This window comes from Xenopus laevis, chromosome 4L (assembly GCF_017654675.1).
Source record: "Xenopus laevis strain J_2021 chromosome 4L, Xenopus_laevis_v10.1, whole genome shotgun sequence".
Lineage (NCBI taxonomy): Eukaryota > Metazoa > Chordata > Amphibia > Anura > Pipidae > Xenopus > Xenopus laevis.
The window spans coordinates 103,877,023-103,890,950 of record NC_054377.1 but is presented as its reverse complement, the minus strand read 5'-3'; the positions used below and the strand labels follow the sequence as shown (position 1 = coordinate 103,890,950).

The 13,928-nt window shown below is 41.1% G+C and overlaps 1 protein-coding gene across 1 annotated transcript; it reads right to left on the bottom strand.

Annotated features, from left to right (window-relative positions):
* Positions 1-203: 203 nt before the first annotated feature.
* Positions 204-12,318, bottom strand: myoc.L (myocilin, trabecular meshwork inducible glucocorticoid response L homeolog). The gene is made up of 3 exons (XM_018258612.2): positions 11,542-12,318; positions 4,381-4,509; positions 204-3,696 (listed from the first exon to the last, which is right to left on the bottom strand). The coding sequence occupies exons 1-3, from the start codon at positions 12,170-12,172 to the stop codon at positions 2,909-2,911; spliced, it is 1,548 nt and encodes a 515-aa protein (XP_018114101.1). The 5' UTR covers positions 12,173-12,318; the 3' UTR covers positions 204-2,908.
* Positions 12,319-13,928: the final 1,610 nt, after the last annotated feature.

Sequence of the window (13,928 nt, the reverse complement as noted above, 5' to 3'; positions counted from 1 at the left end):
AGGGGAGTTGGCCATTCCGTAATTTGTAACTGACTGGATAATGGGTTTTCAGATAACGTATCCCATACCTGTACTTGCCACAAAAGGTCAGATTCATCTGTTTCAGTATGAGCCACAAGTAAAAAAAAAATAAAAGTGAAGAAATTGCTCCAAACCTAAGTACTTCTAGGCAGCTCCAAATAAAGCACTCACAGTTCTCTAGAATGGTTACAAAAAACACTTTTATTGTCTTTAAAAATAAACATTACAAATATTAACTGAGTCATGAAATATACAATGTTACGGATCCGAGTATTTTAACCAGTATCATCAATAACATTCTGCAATTATATTTTCCTGAATACACCAGAAGGGTTAGAGGTAAACATGTAAATATCCTTCCCAGTCTTCATCCATGATCATTGCATAGCAACAGTAATTCAGGCCAGGTTAGTTGAAGCTGTTATAATCACTTTAATATAACATGGGATGAGAATCTATGTAGAACAGAAAGCACTGATGGCTAGTACATACACAAGGACTCTGTAGATTTTCCTTTATATTATCAATAAGGCATTTTGAAACTTTCTCTTGAAGTTATCACCCAATACATGGACTCTATCCCACATTCTCAATGTATGCATTTTACATTTAAAAAAAAAACTATTTATAGACTTTTCGTCTATTCCACACTGTATACTCATAACCCCATGTGTAATAAAATGCACAATGTTTGCCCAGGAGCAGCAACCCATAGCAACCAATAAGATGTTTGCTTTTAAACAGGTGACAGGTGAACACTACCTGCTAGGGGTTACTGCTCCTCTGAAAACATATTACCCCCTTAATATCATGACTGTGCATCAAGCACTAATGTATTACAGATTTCTAAATCTTCCAGCTAAATATTATCTCATACTTTTAGGCAATGCTGGCAGGTGGAACCAGTATAAACATTGTTGCAGCTACCATTTTTCTACAGGTCAATCTACATTTATAGCATTGTTTGAATTACTGAGTGAGAATGGTGACAACTGCTATCTGGATGCTAGATATGGAAATGGACTAAAAGCAGAAGCTAATTTGCATTAAAAAAAATTAGATTTTGGTGGTATGTAATGTTTTGTTTGTACCAACACTACTGAAAACAAAATATAAAATTCCTGCATGATGACTTGGTTATTTGAAGCACATATTAGGGTTCAATACATTTGGGGGTGATTATGAACAGTGGGCAAATTTGCACTTGGGCAGTAACCCATAGCATCCAATTAGTGATGGGCAAATTTGTCCTGTTTTGGTTCGCTGCATAATTCGCAAAACGGGTGAAAAAATAGCGAAAAGCAAATTTTGCCGCTGACGTCAATTCGCAGGCATCAAAACTGTCAGAACTGTCGCCAGCATCTGAACTGTCACCGGCATCAAAATTGTCGACGGTGTCAAAAAAAACTTTGATGCCGAAACGTGGAAATTTACTGTGAACTCGCACCTGCCGAATAAATTAGCCCGTCACTAGTGAAACAGGTGAAAAATTAGCGAAAATCTAATTTTGCAGCTGACGTCAATTTGCAGGCATCAAAATTGTCTTCTCAAACTGTCAGAACTGTCGCCAGCGTCTGAACTGTCGCCGGCGTTGGAATTGTAGACGGTGTCAAAAAAACGTTGACACCGAATCGTGGAAATTTGCTGAATCATGGAAATCCGCACCTGCCGAATTAATTCGCCCATCACTAGTGACTAACCACCTGCAGGTTTAACAATGAAAGCAAACATTTGATTGGTTGCCATGTATTACTGCCCATGTGCAAATGTGCCCACTGTTGGAGACTTTCATTGTTGGGAGTTGAAAGAGGGGGAGCCTGGGCCACATATTAGGTATCTCTAGGTACTCCTCCTCCTTGTGACTTTTTAAACACATATTTATAAAAGGCTTGATGGAGAGAACTCCATATCTTTAAACAGACCATAGGCCTCTGGTCTACTAAACATACAGATTAATGTTACCAGACCACTTGAAAAATCAGGATCACTTCCAATAATAGCTGGGTTGCAGTGATATTAAACCGATTGCAATGAAATCAAGGGAACCTGTGCAGCCCTTCTTGCTGGATTGCCCAGAGATGACTCCATTATTTTACATGATCCTTACTTTAGATGGGGCAGAACACTGAAGCTGTCATACGGGAAACAAAACTGCAGAGTAAATGTGTTATGTTACCATAATACTTAAGAGGCACAGATATAAACCTGAGGAAGATAAATTTATGTTGTATACATTTCATTGCAGCCGGAATGCCAGGTACAGAGAATAAAACTGTTATATTACATACGTGTAAAAACCGTGCATACTGCAATAATGATTTTATTCTCCATTCTAATTCATCTGATACATCTGATGCCTTTTACAAATGCATTGATTGCAATAGATACAGCAGACTCGCTGTCTGCCTTGGACCACTCTGTAGCTGCATTGGATTCTGGCTTGAATGGACAGTACGGCTGTTAATCAAACTAAGGTAGATCTTTCTATGAGTTTTGTTACGTACACAATTTCCTTGCTTAGTAACACTTATTGTTGTACATGAAAAGAAAACAAAGCTTAAGTCAGGCAGGTCCAATTGTGCTGATCATTATGTGTCACATACTGTATGCCTTGCCTCATTAGCAGATCGGAAATTAATAATGCAACATGCATCTATATTAAGCATTTCTTATTTCTCTTAATCCCTACAAGATGGGGTTTCTGCACATAAAGTGGCCAAAGCACAGAGAATAGTCGGAAGCTTCATTAGCGGTTGTTCCTCTCTAGTTTGTGGCTTCAAAGTTAAGCTAAGCTTACCCACCCCTCTGTATTTACCCCAAGCTATCTAGCAGTCCTCTCTGTCATGTCTTTTCACAGAATATTCTCTTTCCATCTGACCATCTGAACTCACATTTTGGACAACCTCACATCATAGGCCACCATGTTGAAGTTGTCCCAACCATATATTTTCTTCTCTGTTGGGTTGTAATCAATCATGCTGGCATAGCCATACTGATTCTTAAATGGTAGACCAACTGGGCGCTGAACCCCTGTGCTGGTATCAAAAGCAAAGTTGACTGTGGTACTAGAAGAGGAATAGCTTCCAACAGTGTACAGGGTGCCGCAGATCATAAATGCATTAGCCACTGATTGCTTGCGAATTTGGGTTTCCCAGCTCTGTTTCACCTCAAGAGATTCAGAGTCTAGTAGAGATAAAACTATGGAGCCTTTAGCCTTTTCTGTGCTATAGATTGCCCACAGACCAACCTCATCAACAGCAAAGTCAATGTCAGTGTAGCCACCCCAAGAATAAGGGTATTGGCCATGGTACCCTGCATTAGGAAGCTCCTTCTGCACAACAACAGACTCTGTCTGAAAACCATACTTTACAATTATTCTAGATTTTCGGCGTGGATAGTATAGAGAACCCTTGTAGACAACAGCTCCATTGCTCTCCATTGAACGAGGAAGAACATAAACCTTGCCTGGGTAGCCCTTGATTAATTCATCAAGATTTTCATATTCAAAAACCTGACGGATATCTGCCCCTACAGTGTTCACCCTCCAGACAGTGTCCAGTGTATATGGAGCCAATGGCTTTGGATCTCTCATCCATACTCCGTACTTTCCAGCAATATTATCAGCTTTCCGATAAGATGTTGGTTCCCCAATCCAGGTCAAGTCACCACAAGTTCCTGAAACAAATATGGAAACATTTTATGAAGGTGAAACACAGTTACAAAGACATCATAAAGCACCATAAAGACATAGCTTTCTAGCACTCCAGGAGTATCTCCAAATGAACACAGATTCACCTATACTATACCGTAGGTCTGCCATTTGATCATTTACCTTTGGGTTTACTTGATCTGCACTCTAAATACAGCTGCTTCTAATCATTTTTTTTAAATGTGACATTAAGGGTAGTGACATGGATATTAATATGTATGGATATGGCACAATGACAAAGGGGTGTGCCAAGTATGGCAGTTCTTCTTTCTCCTAGAGGGGTAATTGGGAAAGGTGCCTACTTGGCAGGATGTTTGTTTCCTGAGTTAGAAGGAGTTGGTGAGCAACATCTTACATTAGGATTCTTCGCTCTTGTGACTGTGTATGTGGATTCAGATTTATTTTCTATGATGTCATACACATGTTACAGTAATTTTACATAAGATTTTACATAAGGGGTTGCTGCACAGCACATTTAATGTACTTGCCATAGGAGATTTAGGCACAAATGTAAAGACCAAGCTGTACATGGAAAGTTTTAATAGCTTTTCGGGAGAGGCCGTTTTTGTACATAAACACTTGCGGTTACCATGACACTAGGAACTAAGAGGCCAAATGAAGAGAGAAACATTGAACGGTATAAATCTTACCATCAGCTCTTGTCGTTTCCGAACTGTGGTTTGCCAAATGGGTTTCTGGTATCATGCGAGATGCTGGAAGTGCTGTTAACTCTGACTTTAGTTCCTGGTATCCCACCGGATCAGCACCCCATCTGGACACTGAAATTAGTACCGTGAAGTCAGAAAAATAGCATATATGCAGATTGTGAAGCATATTTTATTATAGCAATGCTACCATGGTTATACCGTTTGAAATATATATTTTTTTTAAAAAAGATACAAACAAGCATGCTCCAGGGACTGCAAGGTCTGGACAGCTCCTAGGTTGCAAAAATGTAAAGGCACAGATATCGTACATTTGTTTTCCTGAACAATTTAACAAAATAACAATAAACATTTATAAACCAGCTTTCATGAATACTGTCATTTTTTTTTGTTTATACCTTTGTTGGGTTTGGGTTTGGTATCAAAGTGGGAAAGAGGTCGACTATTGGGGTTCATAAAAGTCTCTCCTTGCCTATGTCCTTCCTTCTGTTTTGGGTAAGGTTAACAGTGGTTTATCACCTAGGTGACAATTTTCTGTAGGTCATCCATGGAGCCCAGACATTATAAAAGGATTTTTGAGAGTCTGGTCATCTTTTCTAGGACTAGTACATTATACATTTTGGTTTTTACCATTTGGAAGTCTAGGATCAGGGATTTCCAAGAAGATGCTATGACTTGTTTGGAGGCTGAGAAAATGTGTGATCAGTTTCCTGCGATATTTGTTGCCTCCTGAGGTTCTTTTGTGTATTAATGCTTCCGCAGGGCTTTTCCTAAGTGTTAAACTGGTGACATTTGTTATTAATAGGGCATTCCCAACATATATGCATGAAGTTGCCTTGTTGGCCACAATTTCAGAAGCATAGTGGAGAGCTTGTTGGATACCATTTTGCCAGTTGGTTAGGGACTAAGTATAACTAATGTAAAATATTTTGAGACGTTTCTTGTATTGCTATGTATTGTGTCCTTGAAGATGTCAGACCATTGGTCTTCCTCCATACAAATTAATAGGTCTTGCTCCCATAATGATATGAATTTCAGCTTTTTCAATGGGGTTAGGTGATTTAACTGATCGTATATAATTAAAATAGTCCTTTGTTGAGGGAGATCTTGTAGGCACATTCTTTCATATATTGTTGGGTTTGGAAACTTTTTCTACTTTCATAAGGTGTTTATATAGTGTCTTATTTGATGGTATGGTAGGATTTCTCATCGCAGAATATTATACTTTTCTTGAAGTTGTTGACATGATAGGATTTGTTCATTTTTAGTCATTGAATATATGGAGTGCAAAATGCATGTTTATAAATGAACTAAGTTGAGTTGCTATGAAGTAATTTTTAGGTTGGGGATTCCCAGACCTCCTTCACTTCTGTGCCTGGTATCTGAGAGGAAATTTATATGGGCTTTCTTTCTGTCCCAAATAAATGGATTGATCGCTTTCTGGAGGGAGACCAACATTCCTGTAGGTGGTGAGACTGGAAATAGGTACAGCAGGTGAGGTAGACATTTTGATAGTGGAGATTCGCCCTAGCCAGGACTCCAGGAGGTTATCATTTTTAAAATCCTCTAGATATTTTATACTGTTTGTTTGCCATTGTAGTTGGAAATTAATTTCCAGTATGTTTGGGTTGATGTTAAGAGCTTCTGTCTTTGTTGCGTTTACCTTAAATCCTGATATGTTTTCAAAGTTGTGTAGTCCATTTATAGTCCACATTACCCACCTTGATGCCAGATATTTTAGTTTGTGCTTGAATTGCAATTGGCCAAGGCAAACAACAGGGGGGACAATGAGCATCCCTGTCGTGTGCCCCGCCTGATCAAGAATTTGTGGAAACTAAATCCCATGTGGTGTACAGTTGCCATGGGTCGATCATATAGAGCTGTAATAATATTAAGAAAGTGAACTGGGAAACTACAGCTTAACAGAGTTTTTTGCATATATGTCCATGACACTGTGTCAAATGCCTTTTCTAGGTCTAGTGATAGTAACATTGAGGGGATATTTTTCTCTTTTGCTAGATTTATCAGGTTAGTTATTTTGCGTTTGTTATTGGAGACTTGCTGCCCTGGTATGAAACTTGATTGGTCTCTATGTATTAAGGTCCCCAGAAAAAAGTTCAATCTGGTAGCCATATTTTTTGATAGTAGTTTTATATCTAGATTTAATATTGATATTGGGCGAAAGTTCCTGCAGTTGGTATGGTCCTTTTCTGGTTTGGGGATAACCGCTATTTGAGCGGTAAGGGTCTCTGGATGAAATTTGTGTTTACCCTGTATATAGTTGAATGAATAGTTTATGGAAGCATAAGCAGTGTCCAAACCTGGCATCATTTTGCAGGCAGAACTACTAAACGCCGGCTGGCTATCTTAGAAACCCTGGGAAACTTGCAGCAACGAATCTACAATAAAGAGCCTCATTCCCTAAAGGAGTTGTGTGTGAGTCCTACCCTATGACCAGGTCCTCTCACAGCTTCGTGCTGTTACACAGATGGCATGAATGCATGGCATATGGATTTGTAGCTATTGCTCACCACAATTAAGATGGGGTGTTATGTTCTCAACAAAAGGTTTAGCAGCACAAACTGTAAATACAGCACTGTGTTTAATATGGTAATATTAAGGGGTGGACAATGGGGTACAAAGCTGGAGAGATGCTTCCTGATATTCTGTTGTTTGTAAGCTAGTAGGGCCAGAACTTAGGGTACAAAGTAGAGGCACCAATCTAGGGTTTAATCATTTGGGGGAAAGGGACAGGGAATACAAATGTACTGTAGGTAATATGTCCATTGCTATTGTCCAGATCCAATTACATACCAATAAAAGTGCCACCTCCTTAATAAAATGCCTAGCTATGCATTCATGGCTTTGAAAACAGAATCTATGGTATCACTCAGATGTTGTCCCTTAACACTGTATTGGCTGCAGTTACAGCCGTCTGCACAGCTTGATAAAGGGCTGGAAGGGCTCGAAACGTCGCTTAGCTTGAGGCACGAATAAAGTTCCAATTTTTTCACCATAATCGGAGTGCTGCTGAAGTATTTTCTTAGCCGTCTGCACAGTAGCATTCCTTATCTGATCAGCTCATTTTTAATTCAGCTCTTGGTTTCTCCTCGCCATTCCTATAGCTTCTGCTCTGTGTCTGCCACTATCTCAAACAGAAGGTAATGGTATGACGGTGCAAAGCAGAATGACACCATTGCATTGGGTGCCAAAACTCAGTGACCATGCTCTGTGAGTTAGGAAGAAATAGCTACTAAGTTACTGAACCTAAAGCCTGAGAAGTTAATAACATTGAGCTTTGAGAAAATGGCCAACTCCACCCTAATTACCAGAATATACATTGAAACTTGTAAGAGCACACAAGCATTTGTATTGCTGCTACCAAGTAGCAACAGTTAAGACACTTGGGTATTACTGCTTGTCCCCAAGGACTACAGGTGCAAGAAAACCTTGGCACAAGATCTCCCAAAACCACATGCTGGTGCAATTGCCCTCCGGACCCTTCCCACACAGGCAATTTCGGCTTTACAACATCATTCTGGCTCCAAAATGCAAGAGAAGACTAAAAACAGACAGCTATTTGTGTTCCTTTGCAGACATCACTTAGGACTTTGGACTTGATCTCCTCTAAAATATGCTGCTGCTTTTGATAATAAATGCAGCAGGTAAATAAAGGTACAAGCAATACAGTGAGGCATGTAAAAAACAAATAGAAAACAAATGAAATTTTGCTGCTTGAAGATGCTGTGGAATGAATATTTTCAATAGCACTAACAAGCCATAAATATCTCCCTGACACCAGATCCAAGGAGCTCAGGGCTGTGTCCAGTTACGGGCCTTTGCTACCTAATGAATTTGCCATCAGTAACATAAGGACAGGGACAAGGTTCCCCACAGGGTCAAACTGTCTCCCCTTCCAAACACCCCCCCACTTCAGTATCACATGTGTCCTGACTGCTCATAACATGTACATCAACAACAATAAGCTGACCAGGCTGCTCTGTTTCTAAAAACTGTCCTACTCGCTGCAATACTTCTCTTCATGGTTATTTTTAAAGGGACACTATCCCTGCATACATGGTAAAGGGGATATTTGCACTGACAATGCTAAATACTAGTTACCTACCCTATCCTACCCTCCTGCTCTTCCAAACATGTGGACTAAATCATGCATAATATGTCCCAATGTGGGTGCAGTGGGATTGAGTAGTCTACTGTAAAGTAACTTATAGTAGTGGGGGACAATTTGCAATAAGTCTTCTTCTGCTTTTGTGTTTTCCAAATAATTTATATTTCTACAGCTTTCAGGCTTGGCATTTAAACCATAATCTGGTTGTTATAACTAGGCTTAAAGGCAATCTAAAGAGTTTTATCCTTCCCAAATCACACACACTCCCAATTACAGCTGGGCGCTCCCCATACCTTATCAAAGATGTATAGTAGGATTTGCAGCTGAGTATGTATAGTTAAAGGAGAACTAAACCCTAAAAATTTATGTGGCTAAAAATTCCATATTTTATATACTGAACTTATTGCACCAGTCTAAATTTCAACTTCTCAATAGCAGCAATGATTCAGGACTTCAAACTTGTCACAGGGGGTCACCATCTTGGACACTCACATGCTCAGTGGGCTCTGAGCAGCTGTTGAGAAGCTGAGTTTAGGGGTCATCAGAAACTATCAAGCAGAAAATGAGATTGGCTTATAATATAAACTGATTCTACAAGGCTGATTATTAAATTTGGATGCTAATTGTACTGGTTTCTGCGCTGTCATATAGTAATTATCTGTTTTAATTACTAATCAGCCTTATATTATGACATTGTACTGTACTGTGTACTGTATATTGTGAGTTAGTCCCTAAGCTCAGTGACAGCAGCACAGAGCATGTGCAGTGAATCAGCAGAAAAGAAGATGGGGAGCTACTGGGGCATCTTTAGAGGCACATATATTCACTGCTAAAGGGCTGTGGTTGCCTTGGGCTGATACATAAACCCAAAACATGATGTACAATATTTGTAGCCTATTTCTTTAGTTAAGCTTTAGTTCTCCTTTAAAACCAATCTGGTCCTGACTTCACCTGAGCATACTTTTGGTAAACAACCACTAACAGAAAGCCATGGACAGGAATTCCATTAGCCAGTCATGACTTTGAAGTAAACTTATTGAATATTGAAAAGGTGGTCGATACATGGAATTTCCTCTGAATTAAACATTTTGTAAATGAATGGATGTCCTGGATAGATATTTGGCTTGCAGCAGCACTATTGTGATTTAGCACTGCCCAGGATATGGTCCTTCAGCAGCTGTTGACATACAACCCCGAAATGCCTTCAGCTGTCAGTGAGCACCGGGGGTTGTAACCAAATATAAAGTGTTGCTGTTACCATGTTGCCCACTGTGCTCTCATGTAACTTCTATTACTCACTCTTCCTACCTACTCCCCCACCTGCCCCTATTAGCACCCCTAAAGACCACAAACCTAGCCAGTCGTTTGCATTTGGAACCTACTTTAGAGGTGCCCCTAAGTAATAAAATGTCCTTGTTAAATGTACAGATTACAAAACTTTACATTGTGTTACTATTTATGTTAGTTATGTCCATCCTCTGGCCCATCAGGTGCTATAGAACTACAACTTGCTGCATGCCCCTAGCAGAGAATGTAGGAGAACAGCTGGAGAACAGTAGGCTGAGTTTGCCTTGTTCAAATTATTTTTGTCCTGCATTCCCCCCCCCCCCCCAGGTTCCCCTCCTCTGTCCAAACTGAGTTGAGTTATTTTGCTTTATTACATATTTACTCTTCTTTGTACTTTTAATGGGAAGAACTCAATAAAGAGTAACAGGCGTAAAAAGGATTATGTATCTGCTATGGACATAGGGACACCTGTGCACTGTAAGGATTCTCCCAAAGCTTTTGTGCAGCTGTTTTCCTATATGAGAGGCTTATTGCACCACACATCTGTGCAAGCTTCAAAGTTCCCAATTTATTAAACTGTTTCTTTTCTTTAAAAAATATGCAGCCTTGCATGCCGAGATCCAGAACCTGTAGCCTCCAAGTACTTATTTATTATTGGAAAATCTGCTGCAAACATGTCTGTTACTCAAAGTCTTATAACTGATTCCTACCAATGGCCTGTCTCTCCATTACACTAACACCTTGTTGTCCAATACATTTATAATGTTACCTATGTGCCAGATCCATTCCAAGCGAATACCCATGTCATTGTGGAACTGTTGATACGCACTGCACAGAGCTGTTCTATTCTGCACTCACTAGTAGTAGTGATCCCTTATTTACAGGGACTGGCACACACACACACACAAGTACATACTGCTCAGTTCTTGAGACATACAGAGATTTATGCTGTGGCTGCCTGTGTTTACATTCCTATAAACCAAAGCACAACCAGACCCACTGGCACTCGCCCATTTTATCCATCCATTTTTATCTGTGCAAGTTACATTATTTTCCAATGGTACAGACTGTAAGCAATGGGCACTGGGGTTTCTTATTGTACCACTCAAGAGAAAGCTCTATTGCTGTGTGTTGTCTAGGACTATACTGACTATACTCAATTCTAACTCTGCAGGTATTTCCAAAGTGCAGTCCATTTCTGGAACAACTAAGCGTCAGGTTTAATACCCAGGGTTAGCTAAAGCACAAAGTAACTGCTAGAGGTGTCCAGGAGTCTCCCTGTGCTCTCTTACTTTATGGGCAATGCAAACTACTGTGCTTTATAGTGGATAAACATATTTATTCTTACAAGGTGATGTGCTCAAGTCTGTGCATTAAGAGGGCAGAAAAAGTCTCTACATGTTGTGCCCAGAGGCCAAAGGGCAGACACTGGAACACACAACACATTACCTGTATATGCCCTATACATTGGTGTGTGTTTGTGTGTGTGCTGGGTACACTGAGCTACATTCCCTGTAAGTTACAGTTGAACAGGTACATAAAAAAGAATGCTGGCTTTGGCCAGATTTGTCAAAACACATATTATTACACTTGTCTGATACTGATATTGGTGTGAGGAATTTTAAAAACCCTCCTTGTAGCCCAACAGCATCTATGGGGGGAGAAGTTGGAGACCCTTAATTTACACAGTTGATGAAGTAAAAGTGACAGAAAGCACATATTGCACTCACCTTGCCTAGAAGGCGCTTGCTGGTCCTTTGCCTTAGAAGTGTCTGGAACCCGAGTTCTAGAGCTGCCCCCAACCTGTGTCCTAGAGCTGTCCCCAATCTGTGTCCTAGAGCTGCCTGGAACCTGTGTTCTAGAGCTGCCTGGAAGCTGAGGGCACTGTCCCTGAAGGACTCTCTCCAGTCTCTGGCTCAGCTGCTGCTTTTCCTCTTGCAAAGAATCCTTCTCTTTGAGTAGATCAGCATAAGCCATCTCCAGACTGCCTCTCTGCCCTTCCCATTCATCTTTTTCCATCTTCAGCCTTTGCACCTCCAGCTGAAGATCTGGACCAGCTTGTGACCCTAGACTTGGTTTCAGCGGCCCCTCTCCCCCTAGCAATTGATTGAGTAGGTTCTCTAGTAAGCTAAGCCTGGTGTGTAGAGCCTCCATCTCCTTGTGCCGGACTGAGGCTTCTCTCTGCAGCTCCTGGACAGCAGCCTTGGCTTGGGCTGGCTCGGTGCAAGTGCTGTGTGTAGCGCTGGGCACAGTGAAGGAGTAAGTGCACTGGCCATTCCCATCACTGCTTCTCCTAAACTGACCGCTGATGCCTTGTGCCACCCAGAGAGTCACAACGATGTGTAGGATGACAGACCCCATGATACAGATGTCAGTGCTGACAATGAATGAGCAGCGCTGTGTTTAATAGGAGTTGAGTCAAAGAGGCAATGGGAAGGTGCAAGGAAAGGAGTCCCTGGTGCTGCCTGTGTCTGTCTCTCCTGTATGGGACTGTTCACTTCAACTTTCAGTTAAATAGTCACTTTGGAGAGGGCTGATGGGGGGCTGAAGGGGGCGGGTCTTGGGGGTTGAAGGGGCGGATCTTGGGGAGGGGTGACTGTGCTGCTGGGGGACATGGCAGGAACCATTCAGGCTGCAGCCCCTGAATTACTGGAAACCCTGACACCGCTCCCGGGGCAGCTCACATTGAACATTCCCGCTAGGGGACTGACACCTCTTCCCTCAGGGAATCACCAGCGGCTTCCACTGTCTTGCGCAAAGCAGCAGCGCCCACAGCCTCGCACATTAGCACTTCAGGCGCTCTCTGTATGTATCGCTAACTGTCAGCTGGAAGCTACTGCAGCCGCACCGGAGAAGCTGCGATCTAGGGCTGATGCGCCTCCTTATTAATATGCAAAGCAAAGGGATTTGATCTACTTGGATCCAGCCCCCCCCCACTCCATTTCTGACAGCGAATGTCTGGAGCTACAAAAACGTTCTCTGCTCTGCTCTGTGTATTGAGTGTGAGCAGCAGCAGCCCATATATTGCGCTCTCAGTATAGATCACTGTCTCTGATTGTCTTCTCATTATTTAAAGGGCTGTTTCACTTTTTAAGTATGTTATAGAATTGCCACTTTCAATTAATCTCCATTATTTGTTTTTATATTTTTTTAATTGTTTGCCTTCTTCATCTGACTCTTTCCAGCTTTCAAATAGGAGGTCACTGACCCCATCTAAAACAAATGATCTCTGAGGTTACACATTTATTTTTATTGCTACTTTTTATTACTCTTCTCTCTAGCTAGGCCTCTCTCATATTCATATTCCAGTCTTTTATTCAAATCAATGCATGGTTGCTAAGGTAATTTCGACCCGGGGCAACCAAATTGCTGAAATTGCAAACTGGGGAGCTGCTGAATAAAACACTAAATAATTCAACTAAAAAAATGAAAACCAATTTAAATTTGTCTAAAATGATCACTTTCTACATCAGGGGTCCCCAACCTTTTTTAAGCTTGAGCCACATTCAAATTTAAAAAGATTTAGGGAACAGCACAAGCATGAAAAAGTCCCTTGGGGTGGGCTGTGATCAGGCCCGGACTGGCCATCTGTGGGTTCTAGCAAATGCCAGAGGGGCTGCCATAATATGCCATAGAAAGTCACTATTTAGTGGGCTGGTGGGGAGCTAATTGGGCCTCTGTGTACCTAAAATGCCAGGGCTTCCAGTCAAGACCTGGATGTGATTAGCTACTTGGTAGCCCCTATGTGAGCTGGCAGCCTACAAGATGCTCTACTTGGCACTATACTTAGTTTTTATGCAACCAAAACTTGCTTCAAAGCCTGATATTCAAAAATAAGCACCTGCTTTGAGGACATGGAGAGCAACATCCAAGGGGTTGGAGAGCAACATGTTGCTCATGAGCTACTGGTTGGGGATCACTGCTCTACATCATACTAAAAGTTAGCTCAAAGGTGAACAACTTTACTTGCGCTCTCAGTATATAACTGCAATCTCAGTATATGGCACTGTCATTATAAAATTGCACTCTCGGTATATCACTCAGTATCAAAACCACTAATTGTTTAGTAAATTGGATCTAGAAAGATGCTTAGAATGACATGTACTATGAGTAAGCA